The following is an 18474-nucleotide window of genomic DNA, read 5'->3' as shown; positions in this document are numbered from 1 at the left end:
ATAATATTTTTTTGTTTTGTTTTCATGATAAACAACACGATATGCTCTTGTATGTCACACAAACTACCATGCCCTATGAGAGATCCGTATGTTAAAAAAAAATCACGAGTATGACCGACTTTCACAAACTTACAAACCTTTGTACCAAGTAACAAAAAAGTAAGCATCTTATCTTTTTCATCTTACTGTCCTTATGGAGCACAATCCGTCACTTATTCCAGTAAGACGACATGAATTCGAACCACACTCCTTAGCCAATTACATTTCTGATTTCAAGACAGGTTTGCATTAATAACTTTCTCGCTTATCCAACGGTTTCCACACTATTAGCTCATACTCTCTTTGAATCGTGCTTTTGAGTTACTGTAAATGCCGCCGATCATTGTCACGTGCAATTGTCATTTCTAACTCCATCACATTAGCAAAACAAATCCCGACACTTTTCCACATTACAATTATGGCCAATTGCATCTTGTTCATGGAGCTTTTTGAAACAGATGCGCAAATTGCGAAGTCTTCAATTCAAAATACCTTTCAATCAAAGCCGAAACAGTGACGGTGTTAGTGCACTCATACCATACATGATCTTAACTTTCCAACCCTTCTCACTTCTTCTCACCGATATTAACAGAACTTCGCAAGCTTTATGCCATTATTGCAACAACAACAACAACAACAACAACAACTAAAAAGAGAGAGTAAATACAGTACAATCATACAACTGCACTGAAAATGGTACATTATTGGGATGGGTATCTGATATGTCCAGTCCAACGGGAAAGCATATTAGAACGTCATACCAAGTACAAAACTTTATATGAATAATTTCAGGATGGTATATTTATAAAGATAGAGACATTACAACCAGTGAAAAAGATTCAAAGTTACTTGGATGGATTCAGAAGCATGCAGTCAAGGGCGAAAAGAGACAATAAGCTTCAAACAGTAGAATGTTCATACGTCTCTATGACAAATATATATTTACACCAATCTACCCTATACTTTACAAGATAGAACATCCAAAAATGGGGATTAAACAATAATTAAGCTAACGTGAAACTCCAGTTCGAGAATCCAATGCAATAGGCCATTTAAGATAATGGGTCAATTTCAGATCACCTGGTGTTAGAAGTAGAAATGACCAAGGAACAAAATGAAAAACAACAACCTTATGAAATTGTCCTCTTCAAGAACAACTACTATGACGCTGTGATTGTAACATATTTTGCAAGCATAAATGCAGATATTTTTTTTTTATTCCGAGTCCTTAGACATTCGCCCTACTACGCAGCTATATGGAGACACCAAAGGTGGCCACGTTCCCTTGTCTTCCACCCAGGACGACTGACCAGGGTCTAACCGCCAAACTTCCGCCTCACAGTCTTCCATCCCATTTTCTCCTCCAAAGATATAGATACCTCCATTCAAGACAGCAGTGACGAAGGACATTCTACCCTCCTGCAACTCCGGTCCGAAGCGCCACTCGTTGTTGTCGGGGTTGTAGATCTCGACAGACTTCAACATGTTTTCAGGTCCCACCTCACCCATGGCCACACTTCCGCCTATCACGTAGATCTCGCGATTGGTGACGGCGACACTAGCACAGGTACGAGGAAGAATCATGTTGGCTACGGTCTCCCAGGAGTCGAGTCGTGGATTGTAGCAGTAGAGTCCATCTAGGACTGTGTCTTCGGACTCACCGCCGATGCAGTAGAGACGTCCCCCAACAGCAACGGCTCTGTGACCAAACCTGACAGCTTGCGGCATTGGCGATATCTGTTTCCAGATATTGGTGGTAGGATTGTAACACTCAACGCTCGCAAGAGCGTCATCGCCATCACTACCCCCAACAGCATAGATCAGACCATCTAACACCGCCATACTGAAGTTGCAGCGGGCGACGTTCATCGCGGCACGCGGAAGCCATTTCTTCTCGAAATGATCGTAGAGAAATAGACCGCCTCTGCGATTGGAATACAAACGTCGCCCGCTGAACTCCGTCGGTTGCCGTGCCATGACGTAGATGCTGTTCTCACCGGTGATGACGCTCTCCGCATCCTCCATGAGCTCCGGCAGCGCCTTTACGCGGTATGTTGTCGGATTGTTGATATCACTCAACATCTCGCTCGTGTTGCTCAGGAAGACGAACATATCGGCGAACGGCATTCCCTTGCGCGCAGTTGTGTTGACCTTGGATAAGTCGAGATCCTGGCGTCTGTCACGCAAAACGTGATACTGCAAGGCACTGTCAATGATCTGCTGGCACCCCTTGTTGTGCGATACGACGCGATCCCGCTCAACCACATCGTGGATATAGTAGGGACTGATAAGGCCAAAGCGAACGTGAGCAACTACATCGGCGAGGTCGGAACGGCGAGATTCAGGGTCATGCTTGACCCAAGCCATCACGGCCTCATACACGATCTCTTCCTTATCAACATTCAGCTCATCTCTGGAAATGAGATCGATCACTTTGTCCTTGCTGAGGCTCATAAACTCTTCCTCTCGACAAACTTCGGAAAAGTTGTCCATGACCAAGGTTTTAGCAAGTGCCTCCAGCTTTTCGCAATTGTGTGCAACAGCGAAAAAGTAAATGCCGATAGAGTTTCCTACGGTGATATGCTTTTCCAGGAACCTTGCGCAGGCATCACGCAATGTAGGCATCTGGAACATGTTGACCGCAAGCATTAATCCTTGTACATTGTCCTCATTGATTTCAATTTGTGATGTGTAGGCGTAGTCCAGGATGAGGCGCATCGAAGGGGCGTCTATACCAATCAGGCGGATTTTACTCTGTCTGCTCTCAGCTAAGTTGGTGGTGAACATGGCATTGAAGTAGGGACTGCTGGCTGCCAGCACACATTTGTGACAAGGAAACTCTTCGTCATCGACTATCAACGTAACATCAACCAGTGCACCTTGCTCATACAAAGACTTCAGTCCATGAACCACTTCTGCCACGTGCTTATTATCCTCAAACTGATATTTGTCAGGAAAATTGTCAAGAGAGTCCTGTGTTTCTAGCTTTGCTCGCAGCTTTGCTTTGCTGCCCTGTCGCTCAATAATTGCAGCATGCTTCTCCCCTACCACCTCTATGCCGGCCAACATCGATGCCAGCGCTACAGTGGAAGACGATGATCCACTGTAGTTTGAAGATCCACCGTAGCCTGATTGACCCGATGACGATCTTGAAGTCGAATGGGAGCCGCCACTGCTGTATGGGGATGACGATGTCGTCGAAGAGTACGACAAGCCCGACGACGAATGACTCGAACTCGATGTCGTTGACGGAGTAGGGCTGCTTGAAATGCTGCGACGGTCACGGACCCGATAGGAGTACGAATAGTCGTCGCCACCACCACCGAGGAGGGATGCAGACGTCTCCATGGCAGCAATTGTCATGTTACGTCTGCGGCGCGACGGGGTCCCTATCGTGAGGCCGAGGAAGTTGTACCCAGGAGAGAAGAAAGTTTCTTGTGTTTGCTACGGAGAGAAGAAAGGATGAAACCGGTGGGATCTGTGCAAAAGAACAATCAGACAATATATGAAGTGATTAAAAACACACTCACAGATATTTCATAATACAACACGTAAGGCCTACGGTATAAAATGGTAGTGCAGGTAGAGAAGTCTCGTTTGAAATCACAACGAACGAGGTTCACACTTTACGCCCATGACATTTGACTGAAGTTGAGGTTGAGAACCAGCAAAAATGATTGAAATGTGACACTACGATTCATCTTTGAAATTAAACTCAAGTATACCTAGTACGATACAGGAAATACAGTGGAGACATCACTACCATTCATTTGATAGCTCATAGACGAATTGCCACTGAAGAAAATAATCTGCTTACGGAAAAGCAGATTCTAATCGTACTCTGTCTCTTAGGAACATTAAATCAAAAATTTATTAACATTATGAACAAAAATATAGTCAGTGGCTATGAGTTATGTTTAAGAGTTAAAGAGTGTAACAATTCTAGCAACTTTCCACTGCACCGTAGAGAAGCGAATGTAACACGAGGGGATTCAAACTAGCAGGTATTTTTCAATGTTTCATCAAGCTGCAAACTGGTTCGGCACTGCTGGATTTAAAATATAAAGTCGATTTCCTTTAATTTTTAAACTTTATTTTAAATTCTATTAAAATTTACGTTGCATGATACATTTCTACAAAGGGTACAAAAGACTGAATGAAATAATTAACTGTTGCATCAGGTAATTGATTTAACACACACCTATCTCCAAAATTTTTCAGTTACAGACGTATATGAATACGGATGTACTTTCCCATACATTAATTTGTAGATTTAACCTATTGTATAATTCTTTTTGTAATTCAATAGCTTATTTATTTCCATCATCAAAAAAAAAGAAAGAAAAAGGGAACATGATTCAAAGCGGTACAAGTTTTCGATCTGTCTTTCATTCGTCTGATAAGGGCATTCTTTTTTTCAAATATGATATAGAGTATATGTACGAATGATGTCATAAAAAAGAAACAATGCATTTTGTCATGGCAACAAAAATAGTAAATAATCATAACGACGGAGATCTCCGGAAGATTTTCAAACTTTTACATACGAACAACTATATACTGGTTATACTGGGTACAGAGTTTCAGAATCTATAGTAATTGGGATGAGAAGTAAGAATGTTTTCAAAATTTATAACAAATCACTATGAACAAGGATGATGACATGGCAGCCTCACTATAAAAATGCATGAGCAGGAGGTCAAGGAAGCAGAACAAAAGAAGCAAGCATGCATATTAAAATTCTACACAGGTGAACTTATTAATAAGCACGTGGTATTGTAATGGTATTACATTGCTATGTTTCTGACATAATCTTATGTGAGGCTCCTATGTCATCATCACTGTTCAGTGTAATTTGTTTTGGGCTTTTCAGAGTATTGATTTCTCTGCTCAAGGACCACCATAAATTCCACAAATCTATACATGGAGCTGTCGATTTATGAACTCCATGACGTGAAATTATGAAAATCGTATGGAATGCCCCTTTAAGACCAGGTTTTCACAAAACTATCATCTAGATATTGCAAGTGTTTTTCAGCTACAACAGTTGAAACTTGTCATTGTGATATGAATACGCAAAAATCTGTTGCAAAAACAGAACAGATGAGATGTTAACAAGAAATTCATTCATGAAAGATAAATGAGGGATGAGAGCCAATAGGAGCTTCCTTTCCATTTTCTTTCCCTAGTATAATGTTGTGTGTCATACTACAGATGATGCCCATTAACATGATATGCACCTATCGTATACGTTCCTTTTAAATCATCACTTTGCAAAATTATGCTTCAATACCCACAATGTACTTGATTTAGGCGACATGTGATCACATATTCAAACAAACAATCGATGAACAATGAGTTAGACTTTCTAGCTCAGACACCATACAGCTGTCCACGTGGCAGCGCTCAAGACGGAAATACGTGTGCTCTTTAACAACATTCCAATGCTTGTTCCATCAAAAACAGCAACAACAGAACGAACAAATAAACAAGTAAACCAAATACTGTACAGTCATGGCCTATAAAATTCCAGCTACATGATTTTCCTTGCAACAGTGACATTGATGTTGCTGCAAATGTTAGTGGGTATACCTTCGCTGCATCACCGAAATTGCATGGTGTCTCAAAACAACCGCAAGAAACATCGCATTGACCGATTACCATTTGTTACAATATTTCAGACATGGTAGCTGAATGCTACGTAACAACATGCTCAAACTGTCATACTCAGTTGAACTCAGCATGAAACCGAGTCGCGAGTGCCGACGATCTCATTAAACAGTAAGGGACACGTGAGTTCACTTTACCAGACACTATTATTAATGTCAGATGAAACAAGCTATGAAAGAGACAACTCTCCAAACCTTTGCGGTGGATGAATGGGGGAGAAAAGGTTATCGCATCCATCCTCTCTTTGTCCCTCATAGCACTGCGAGTATATCAGACAACGTACAATAATAGGTGCAGAAACGTACTTGGTAGGCGTATCAACACGATGCAGTTAAAGCCATCGTCACTCGGACATGGGCGTGGTCCGTGGAGGTATTTCTTCCGAGGGTGATGGGGGCATCGGCGTAGTTGTCGACAAAGTGTCTGATGACTTTGACGACGACGATACTATGACAATGATCACAATCGCGATTGTGATGACGAGAATGAGTAGGGCAATGAAAGCCGCAATGCGGCGATTCTGCGGGTTCCTACAATCCATTTTCCTCCTCTTTAGTTACGGATATACTCCGCTTTGACAATGCACCACGAGAAAGAGGTACACGGTAAAAATTGCGTGGAAACGAATGCAAGATGTCCGGTGATGAACGCTCCCTGTGTAAATGGCGAGGGGAAAAAAAAAACCCATTCCTGTATCCGACCGTTCGTACTCCCAGTAATACATTAGCTTGTTGGGCGGCGTATGGAACCTTGTCCTCCTACCATGCTGCGTATCAAGCCATTTTTCAAGCCATAATATTCCTCTGCTGCAGGCAGACTGGCGGCCATGATTGGAGCAACATGCGCATGTCAGCCTTGATTATAGTGCCGCTTACCGTGACCTTCCTTGAAACTTTAAAGGATGAGTGCACGCCCCGTCGAGCAAGTGAAAACAAGAAGAGGGGAGGCCCTGCCCTGATGAATGACTTAAAGTCATCACACTTTTATCATATTGCGGGGAGATGAAACGCAAGCAAGTTCTTTAAACAAAATTTCACAAGTTGTATGATAGAAGTGCAACTACAAGATACCATTATGCATTTCCTTTTTTCAAATTTATCATAATCCATCACCATGGTATCATTGCAGTAAATTCCACATTATCCAGAAAACAATCAATCTACCTCCGAATTATCTGATTTGACAAGCGCGAAGCGGGAAGAATCTGCATGTCAGAATTATCATAATCCTAGACTGGAAGATTCCATGCCCAATGGGTTGAACGTTTGCTGTTACACCAAGCCTCTTTGCCATGCATATCACACTGAAAAGTCTCCTTTTTTTTCTGACAGGATTGCCTCCCACAGTTAGCAGTCCCTCGCGTTTTGCAAATTCCGACTTTAATGCAGCATGGCATCGGACAATCCCAGGTGCAGAGAAGGCCCTCGCCGATTCGAAAGGGCAGAATGCAACCGCTGTGAAGGCGATGAATACTGATGACCCAGGGAGGATAAAACTTGTCTTCACGTCCACTGGATATTGTACAGTTTTTTGTTACGTTCAATCTGCCGATGCTGGCTGGCCAAAAAGCAGTGTAATCAATAGACAGACACTGTTCAGTTGAAAATTTTTGTGCACAATATGTATGAGTAATAAATGTTAACACTCATTTATTGAGTACAAACTATATGTTTTCAATAAGATAGGTTTTGAACAAAAAAAAAAAACGTAAATAATTTCCTCGATAGAAGAGCAGTGCTAATTCTCGGCAGCCATTCACTGAATATTGTGTGTATACTCAAAGGCGTTTTCTATGCCCGCGAATGGCCAACAGATATATTGTCAGCATCTACAACGATTTATGACTTTTAAAGTAAATGGGTTTCTAAAAATTAGTTAACATGTTCTCATGGTCATGAATAACATGGCAATCTCTGCATGAAAATTATTGGATTCATACTGTTACTTTTTTTCTAAGTCATTGAAATACAGGCTTTTTCTCTTTTTTTTTCTTTGACATTGTTGATACCGCTTCACACTCTGCAAACGCCGAGCGCAAGTGTGTGGACTGTTCAGATTGTTGTGTATTTTGCTCAGTAAAAAGGAGAAAAGTCAAGGACAATTTTCCTTCCCTAAAGTGAGGTCCTTCGTCAATATACAATGGAGGTCGAGGCAATACACTCTGTGATTTCAACAGCAATGTGTTCTTAAACGATGGCATTAACTGCATGTAAAAGACGTCCCTATGATAAAAATTCATTGCCTATTTATGCCTAGGATTAATGATATACTGCACCACGTACCATATTAATAGTGAATTGCAATTAATAATTACGATGAAGCCAGACCAAACAGAATGAAACATCAGCGCAGGACAACGTCAATAAAGAACATGCACAGTTTATAAATATACGCATTCACATTACAACATGTTTCATGCCGTCCCATCTCTGATGGCCGTTCACTCTTCTGATAGTGAACCCGTGACTCCGCCTTTTGCATGACCTTATCTAATCGACATTACTATGTTATCGATAGGTATGTCTTCCCGAGGGAGGTAGGCGATTATACGACCCGAGTGCTCGCAATATTACATTATTACTGTGTTTTACGTCTTACCCAAGACCAGTTCAGCATATGCTAGTATTTTGTTGTTTCGCTGCTGTAGTATCACTTGCTTCCTAAGAAGACATCAGCGAAATATATGCCAAGGTCATAGAGCAGCTATAGGCGTGAGATTTTGCGGGACTGTCAGTGCCAGAGGGATCAAAGTGACCAAGCAGAAGAGGGTGTGTTTGTGTATGTGTACGGGGGGGGGGGGGGGTGTACCAAACCTCAAACAGGGAGGTTTGGCATTTTTAAGCTGTCGATCTTATGATCTGATATTTTGGGGTTGATATTCTGCACAGCAAAAAATGTCTAAATATGTGACTGTTCTGATGTTGGAAATCCATGTTTTGTGTGTGTGCGTGCGTGTGTGTGTGTATTTGTTTGTGCGTGTGCGTTTGTGTGTTTGTGTGACTTGGTATGTCTGCAGAGACTGAATATTACTGAATGATTATACATGGAAGACTTGACATAGATGTAAACGCACATTCTGTTAAGCACCTGTTCTTTTTATCGTGGTGCACGCTGATCTATGTTCACCATGCTATACATTTGCGAACGTTGCCCTATCATGCCTATGTAAGAAGTGAGGCAATTTCCTTCGGCACTTTACTTTGCCAACAACCAAGAACATTGCCGAGCACACTAATGTTAACTGCATGGAATGACTGTGAAATGAGCCCGTTATGAGCAGCGGGAGCAACTCAATATCTAGTGATTGGAATGTCCCCGTAATTTCATTTGAGTCCCTGGATCTCAAAGAGAGTGGAATGAAGCTAACGATGAATATATTTCTCCTCGAAAAAAAAGCATTACAGTACAGAGTGCTTTTCAATGACAGAGTATCCTTATGTGCATTCTTTCCACACACACACACACACACACACACACACACATATATATATATATACATATATATATATATATATATATATATATATATATATATACATATATACGTGTGTGTGTGTGTGTGTGTGTGTGTGTGTGTGTGTGTCCACTTGCATGAAGCATGCGAAATGTCATGGCAAGTAAAAATGTAAAAATCTAAAATTTCTATAAAGAAGAATTTCTCTCAGCGAGCCAATCATGTATAGAATATAACATAACATAGAATAATAACAATAGAATAGAATAGAATAAAATAGAATAGAATAAAATAAAACAGAGTAGAGTAGAATAGAATAGAATAGAATAGAATAGAATAGAATAGAATAGAATAGTGTAGAGTAGAGTAGAGAAGAGTAGAATAGAATAGAATAGAATAGAAAAAAAATATAGAATAGAATAGAATAGAATAGAATAGAATAGAATAGAATAGAATAGAATAGAATAGAATAGAATAGAATAGAATAGAATATGTTCGCATGAATGCCAACAACAAAATTAGCCCGGGTGACTTGAATCTAATTATTGCAGTTGAAGTATTACAGTATGATCAACAGACAGAAAGGATTATTGGATAACTTTATCATCAAAATCATGGACATTAGAACTAGGGCTCCCTCCTGCCCTTCTCCTCATCTTTTCATTTAAAAAATCTCAGGAAAAAGTAGCTAAAAATATTTTTAAAAGGGTTCTAAGATGTCAATAAAATGATAATAACGCCCATCCGTTTGTTCTGTAAAACTTTTTTGCGAAAATATCTGAATTCATAATAAATGACAGCTCTTGCAGCTCTCAACCCAAGATTTAATATCTCAAACTTCAAATACCATAAGACCATAAGACCAATTAGATGTTATCATTTTTATTTCCAGTTCCGTTCAAGTACGACTTCTTTTCGGGCAAGTAAAATATGAAAGGTGAGAAATCTTCTTCCTTGAATGGCATGTGAAAATAAATCATTGTGGAACATTGATATTATGATTATGTATAGGTGTGTTTATGTGTACAGGTGTACATGAAATTAATAAAATAATTGAATACAACTGACATACAGCTATTATAGTTTGCAAAATAGAATGCTACATAGGATGGGTTAACCAACAGAACTAGTAATACTGTAAGAACCTGACGGTATTTTTGTTTCTTTTGACTTCATCACCTCATAAATCTCAGCTGTGATCTAACTGTGAGAGACACAAAGGTTGGCGTCCTCCCACTCTTGGACGTACAACAATATGCAGAGTGAAATCGGATATCAGCTGACGATAGCGTTCAGCGATACATCCGGTCTCTCTATCTATATATACATTTTATCTTGCAAAGACCGCCCAAGGCCTATCACAGTAATAGCAGGCTCCCATTAATCGAGATCGACTGGGGGGTGGGGCTCAGTGGCAGGCTATAGTGACATGACAAATGCTTACTGTTGATGACATGTATCACATACACGAGAGTAAGAGAAAATTGAAACTGAAAAATTGAAGGAAAAAAATCATACCTAAATATGTATATTCATACGTCAAACTTGGATGGTTTCTATGAAAGAGAGTGAGAGAGAAAGGGGGGGGGGGGCACTTGATCGATTTAAGTAGGCGTAATAGGCCTTTCTGTAAAGGCAATATGGAAGAAATGAAGGGTATCATAGAAAGATGGTTTTACAGATTTACATTTCGTTCAGCTCCCACAACTTTTGTGTCAGAATGGAGTTTGTGTGATATCATTTTCAAACATTTTGTTAGTAATGTTTTCTTTTCACTTTCTGGAAGGTGTAAAGATTGTCATTAATCATATGAAATACTACCGTTTTGAACATAAATGAATATTTTACTGTATATTTCACAATATTTTTCGAAAGATTGCACTCCCCTTTCTGTCTGCATTGGTATAAAAACAACTGATAGAACTGGTACATTATTTGTATAGCTGGTTGATGTACTCAATGATAAGCAAATTCAAGTTTTCCCGGTATTGACGTAAATTGACTCTGCATTGCTGACAATCCCTCCGTTGTCTACCTTAGATGTAGATGTATTTCAAACCCGGAAGTAATGGAAACGCACCGTGTAAGAGGGCAAAGTAAAGTAACGTGATCCTCATCGAAAATTTTAGATATTTTCTGCTTCAGCCGCGAATATTCTTGAACCTATGCATCAAGTTTTGCACCAATCAAAAGCCATGATGGGGTTCTGAGGAGCTTTTACTACTTTGACCGTAGTACTGAGTACAGACACACACACAGATACACACAGATCCACACGCACACAGAAACACAGAACCATAGTGTGTGTGTGTGTGTGTGTGTTTGTACACATATGATGATGATGATGGTGGTGGTGATGATGAAGAAGAACAGCACTCTATACCGCCATCAATCCGTATAGAGTATTCAAAGGCTTCCGGCTCCCTCAATATTAAACATGTCACTCACCCACTAACCTATTATGTACTATACATACACCCATTAAATCAACATTTCAGAAAAGCATTGATGTCTATATTGTAATGTTTTTTAGGCCTGTGTAATTCTGAATTTTATTAATTGAAAGTCAACTCTTATTATATTTTAATGTTATTGCAGTAAAAAAAATGATTAGTGTCCATTTATTCATGATTGTTAAGTGTTTCAATTGATATGTTCTGGTAAATGCGACAGACCACTCAGACATTATGACATTGTATGACCACACGCGTTATATATAGATATCAGATACACACAACATTTATATGTGTATGTATATTTGTATTATGTATATACCTTTGATGTATGTATGTACAGTGCATGTATACAATGTATATATGTATATTTGTGTATATATATCATGTATTAATATGCGAAGACATTATTTGAAAGGCAGATGTGTACTTCAAAGTCAGTACCTTACAGTTTTGGGACACCATACCTAAATCCTTCCACAATGAATAGAGATCATAATACTATTGCTATCTTATCTACAGAGAGAAGGCGCAGTCAGGATTTGAGACATCCCGAACCCGGCGGGATCGCACGTACATGCAAACTATTTCAAAAATGCCGCACAAGCGAGCAGGATGTTTGTGGTGAGCAAAATGTCTGTATCGTTGCTCACAGAGCATTATACAGTATATACACAATAGTTTATCTACAGGTAAAAACTGACAGATCTATATAAGTTAATCAATGTCTTTGCAAATAAATCTATGAAATTGTCGTTTGTATACAAGCGTGAATACAATCAATATAATATTTAATATATGAATAACAGCAATAGATAGTTTCTGCTCGGAGTCCTAAGAAAGTATAGATTCACAACAGTAGGTCAATATAAACTCCGTTGGAGACGTAAATTCGACGAATTTTTGCCCATAGGGCTTTGTCAAGTCAATACATTTGACACTTTTAGTGTCAAATGAGTGTCAAATGTATTGACTTTACAAAGCCCTATGGGCGAAAATTCGTCGAATTTACGTCTCCAACGGAGTTTATATTGACCTACTGTTGTGAATCTAATATTTAATATATATGCATATCGTATTATATATAATTAATCACAATATCGACGACCAGAAAGTGGTTTTGTTCCAATACTTTTAAATCAAGAGTTAGTCACTTAACCCCATACCTTTAAATCATGTAAACAAACTTCATAAGATAACATGTGTAAATAAAAGACGACCCACTCAGTGTCATGACGCTTCACTCTAAATCTGCCATCTCCAATCTCCACTGATTGTCTTGTGTGTGATATTCTAACAGATTTTGTCTTGAAGCATATTGTTTTCTTGTTTGCCTTTAATATTATCCATTTCCATAATGCACATTAATACTGTCAAAGAAATATGTATCACAGTTATGGCTATAGTTTTGCGCTTTCGGTCGGTTTTTACTTGCCCCATATTACGCATTCTTGTTGATATACTACATGCACGCTAAAAAGTTAAAAAGATCTACTCTAAGAAGGTTTAAGCCATTATGGTAATTTAGAAAGGTAAGCGTGGTGTCTTTTTTTTTTTTTTACACATGGACACCCATGCAAAGGTACAACGTAAACAGAAACTTCTCAACATGCATATGCACAGCTTTCATAGAAACTCTCTTTCATAAGCGTAACGCGTTCTCGAACTTTGACTAACAAAAAAAAAAGGTATAACAGCAAGATATATGTGTCTTATTAAGAATGATAAATATCAATCATTATGCATGAATCACCGTCTTTTGTTGGCGTGCATTGAAAGGTCACATGGGTCATCTCTAACGACCTACACAGAGCTGTATAGGAATGCGAAAGCGATGCGAAAGACATCTGATATCATTTAAGAGGCCAGACATTCTCAAAACACTGCACAGGGTAGTAAGCGAAATGTATTAAAATCCTCATGTATATGCCAAGTTTAAAACTACAGCGAAGCAGTGTAGATTATAGCGGTAATTGTTTTCAGTTATCAGCATCAAAGAAAAGAAAACTTTTGACAGAATGACACTTCTTTGAATATTCCTGCCTGCCTCTGCATCCCTTCCCCCAAAAGAAAAGCACCGTCTAATATCAACCACAAAAATGTGATATATTCATACGTATCAAAAGCATTATTACTTAGTTACACACTTAATAACTCCGAGTAGAAGTTTATAACAGCCTTCACATTACATGCGTTTACTTGAATCATACGTACTTCGATACGTGATCACACCATCAATTTATATATATATATATATATATATATATATATATATATATATATATATATACATGTACAAGACAGAAGCGTTGCGCAATATGATCATATCTTTGTAAAGAAGTATAGGCGAAGCGCTTACAGATTACGCCAAGTTATCAGTATGGCTTGCAGAACGATATGAGCGATTGCCGCAGATCGCTTCTAAAATTAGACCATTGGTATTTCAAGCAGCTCCGGCTTTAATAGAGCCCCGACTATCATCATCATAACTCAGATCGTGCCAAGACAACTCCGTCGCAGTGGTGTAACTCACGTCGCCTTAATCGACGTAATTTGCTCCTTGACACGAACCATTGTTCTCAACGCACTTAGTACAACTTTTTCACTATTTTGTCCGGAAACTGTTACTGCTGGATTGCACTTTAGAAATATTTCGTTAGAATATCCTTATTCCATCATAAAGAACAGAATTCTAGTCAGGGAACAAGTTCTGATTGCTTTTAGTGGTCAATGTCGACTTACCAATGAAAATACTCACCGTTCTCCGTACTTGTTTTCCAAGCTCACTATTACCACATAATGAAATACCATCGTTTTGTTTTTGTTTTTGTTTTCTAAATATCAAGATGTATTTGAAAAGTATGTCACTTGCTGCCCGCGGGCTACAAGGAATTGACCAAAATTATTGCACTATCAATGATTTGTAGGAAATAAACTCATTGCGGTGCCTCTTACCAAAAGTCATATACCAGTTTGGAAGGTCTCAAAGTGTTTGTGGCATTCGATGTGTCATGCAGCGTCACAACTGAGCAAACTACAGTGTATACCCCACCCATATCTCATGCAGTTCTTTAACTCCTCCGCACCACGAGTAATTATAATCCCATGGACATAAATTATAGCCAGATCTACAGCTCGCCAGGAAACCTACTGACCCTGGTCAAACCGCTATCTTTGCTTCTGAAGCGCATGAAACAGGCGCGAAATTCTCTGGTATCAGGTGAGGCCGTCTCCCTGAACTCGCAATGGGAGGGCCTGTAGCGATGTACACATATCCACACAGTATAGCGGCGACGATAGCAGTGGTACGTTCCACGTCAGTGTCTAAAGAGCGCATGTGCCCGTTGCCCACTTTACCATGAGGTTACCCGTGCATCCCGCCGTGTTTGGCATCTCGTATATGATTTCCGGTGGTGCCATTTTTAAGTGGTATTCAGCAGCTGGTCCTCTGTCATGTACATCATTGGCGAGATTCATCAGGATAATCCTCTGTGTGGTGTTCCAACTGTTTATTCCAGTTTGTGGTAGCATGGTTCCTCGCTCCTCAAATAACACACATTTTCCGTTCCGTTGTTTCATGATCCATAGAGGGAAAACGTCTTGAAGTTTTGGTGTTACGTTTCGGAAATTGTTACATGTTCACTCAGATTCTCTATAGCACACGTTTATACATTGTTACGGGTATATCAATGCATATCTATCAAAGGTATTTTTAACTCGGTACAAAAAAAATTATTCGAGTACAACCCGGTCATTTCCCATTTGCGTTGTGAATCTCAAGTTACCCAGTATCCATTATTACAGGAAACATCACGAGATATTTAAAAACTGCTTGTGAAAACAATAGTAACTTTACGAGAAACCTCTCACTCTCACGTAACACACAGACACTTAAACTGAAGGGTAAGGATGAAGACAACAAAGTGTACGTGTAGAAATATCTACACCCTTTGATAGGAGGATTTTTATAAATTAAAACATCAACATAAAGAAGAGGTTGACTTACAGTGGCAGAAGATGTCTTGTGACGGCCGAGGCTTGGGTCCAACTGAAATGAAGAAAAAATAAACCCAGCTCGTAGGTATGAAAGCCGGGGAGTAGTAAGGGTTCCGTAGGTATGAAAGCCGGGGAGTAGTAAGGGTTCTTGTCAGCTATCCCCAAAGGTCACGAAGGAGGAGACCATTTACGCAACCATACCAAACAAGCTCGGTAGATGGGCAAGTGGGGGTGGCGCCGTAAATACTTCCTGAAGCCGTATCTCCTACAGCTTCCACGCAGCTTGATCGCGGCGGCTCGTCAACAATTCTTCGGGTCCTTTATCTCTCTGCATACGTCGGCGGTGCCTTGGCATCGCGGTGCCGCCCGCTTCTTGGTCCGAGTAGGAGTAGGGAATAGCTCTATACGATAACACTTTTTGGACCTACTAAGAATAGACCGGCTAGAGCCTCGCTGCCATCGACGTATCCGAGTGGTGATCGGTATCTTGTGATGAAAACAAGGTTTGAGGTGCTGGTATGCAGACGTGTGTAGCCTGTCGATTGGAATGAGTGCATCGTGGGGGCAGGCGGATCTTGGGGCTGTGGACGTCAGCTCGATGGCATGCAAAGGTCGGGTCACGCAGAAGAGGGACCAACGAATTCGAACCGTACTGTGTCATCGCAACAATCGTCTGCTCCACAAAACGAGTCATACATCGGAACCTCGGTGATGAGGATGTAAGGAACACACCACCGAATCTCTAAATCTTTACCATCATATTCTGTTGCAACCAAAATCCAACGTTGTTTAATTTCTGTGAATCCAAAGTAAACTCAGGGTTAACCAGAAAACCTTAGCGGCGACATTGCTGTAATTGTAAAATATTAATAAACACACGAATTATCTTCAATAAAAAAATACTGTGTATAATCAGACTAAACTGCAACTTTTGAAAATAGTATAGAAGAGTGTTATAAGGTGTAAGATAAAAAGGAGTGGTAAAATGGAAGCAAGTTACTTGATCTAATATAATTGGTTTGTTTTGCACAGAGTAATACAAAGGTAGCATACTCCAGTTAAACAATATAATGTACAAACTACTATGTTAGAGGAATGGGCAAGTTGATGTGCGGAGCTATACTTAAAACCAATGACAAAGAGTTTTATCAGATTACCAAATAAAGGTTGTTGGTTTTTATTTCATTACACTCTTCTGTCATTATAGGGGAAAACTGAGAAAAGACAAAAGAAAGTGGGGAAAGAAAGACAACGGGTAACAGTGTAAGCAGGTGCTGGCATATCGAGATGGTGCTATAGATCATCTTTCCTATACCGATTTACGATGCTTATCTTTAAACAGAGTAAGAATGTTATGACTACTACATTCATTTTGATCTGCATTCGTGCACCGCCCCTTTCTCCTCCCAGATCGTAAACTCCTTCTAGTGATGACGATAAAATCAGCAGGAGGTGCAAACATCCATCACACATTGAATAGTGAACGCCCGCCTGCCCGCCCCGGTCTTGCCATTCCTAAAATGGAGCGCAGCGTACCAGTGACGTCACAGGTCCAGCTATGCCCCTGCGTTAGAAACATGCGCCGTGTGCCAGTCCCTTTGCCGGCTGGCTGAAGGCATCATTCGCTGGCCACCATTCCGAATGCTGTATTTCAAAACTGCCTCGCCCCTTTCACTGGCTAGTTTCTTAAACAGTGATTGACATGGACACTTCCGTTGAGGTGGGAATGTGTGTAGGTGTTATGAGGAGGGTGGCCCATCGAAATTGATAGTCACAAGTTATGAATAAGCGGTATGAGGACTCTACATCAGCTGTAGACGAACAGCTGAGAGAGTTGCGATGGTAAACAGCCCGGGCGAGGAGATCATAACAGAATAGAGAAGCACAGCGTCTGACACCTAGAAGAACAGTGTAATTTAGAAGTGGGCGTGCAAACAGAGTCGACAAGTCCTGGCAAAGCATTTGTCCATTGGAGTAGTCATTCAAAGCAGTAACCTTGATTTTTAAATCGTCTTAATCGATAGTCTCTCTCTCTCTGTGCGGGAAGGGTGTATTCTTATTCCAATAATTATAGGTTCGGTTTTGTCTGAACTAAAAAGTCATACCCTAAACATTTACTTCAGCAATTTCATAAAATGACAGAATGCAACATTCATCAAGTACATGATAAGTCCAGGGATGACTGATAGAAACGTCTTTTTGAAGTCCACACAAAGTGTTGTATCGAATGCCATAAAAGTCATGATATGGTATTTACTCGCTTAGATTGAGACCTGGGACATTTCATGAAGCATTTTGTCGGCTATTTCTCTGACATACATTTTTCTCTCCGCCAATCAGATGTGAGGATTTCTGTAGCTTCTAACAGTTTGTCACAAAAAAGAGAAGAAATATCTGACAAAACGATTCATTGAATGTCCCCAGATGTCTTCAGATGAAATTTTAAGAAAAATTGGAACCAATGATGCTACTTGGGTGTATGTGAAATTGTTTGTCGTTAGAAGGACGTTGACAGCACACAGCCAATGGCTCTTCTTGTATGATATAGTTTTGACGTACATCAAACATTTTTTTTTTTTTTTTTTTTGCTCCGGACCTATCGTTACACGTATTCTGTTTGTCGTGATGCTGTTGCTTTATGTGTAAATTATAGGACTGCTTACATTGGCATTGACCATTCTTCTCTCGCTATGGTTGAGGTTGACTTGCGTTCATGTTTATGCAGCAACATGTAACAAGGTAATAAATCAGAAGACATCATTAAGAGCTCAGTGTCGGTTAGCCTGTTGACAAGACGTCAGGACGGGGCATCTTATAGAAAGAACGATTGGAACATGAAGACTGTCAGCTGAACAATACTCA

General features: G+C 39.9%; 1 protein-coding gene across 1 annotated transcript; it reads right to left on the bottom strand.

Annotated features, from left to right (window-relative positions):
- Positions 1–752: 752 nt before the first annotated feature.
- Positions 753–15721, bottom strand: LOC140237724 (kelch-like protein 24). Its single transcript, XM_072317652.1, has 2 exons — positions 15623–15721; positions 753–3517 (listed from the first exon to the last, which is right to left on the bottom strand). The coding sequence occupies exon 2, from the start codon at positions 3400–3402 to the stop codon at positions 1255–1257; it is 2148 nt and encodes a 715-aa protein (XP_072173753.1). The 5' UTR covers positions 3403–3517; positions 15623–15721; the 3' UTR covers positions 753–1254.
- Positions 15722–18474: the final 2753 nt, after the last annotated feature.

The sequence above is a fragment of the Diadema setosum genome, chromosome 14 (genome assembly GCF_964275005.1).
Source record: "Diadema setosum chromosome 14, eeDiaSeto1, whole genome shotgun sequence".
Lineage (NCBI taxonomy): Eukaryota > Metazoa > Echinodermata > Echinoidea > Diadematoida > Diadematidae > Diadema > Diadema setosum.
Note: the sequence above shows the minus strand (reverse complement) of the source record. Positions and strands in the feature narration are given on the sequence as shown.

Bases quoted from the DNA above. Each gene is read 5' to 3' on its own strand.
- LOC140237724 (XM_072317652.1), bottom strand. From the start codon at position 3,402: ATGACAATTGCTGCCATGGAGACGTCTGCATCCCTCCTCGGTGGTGGT.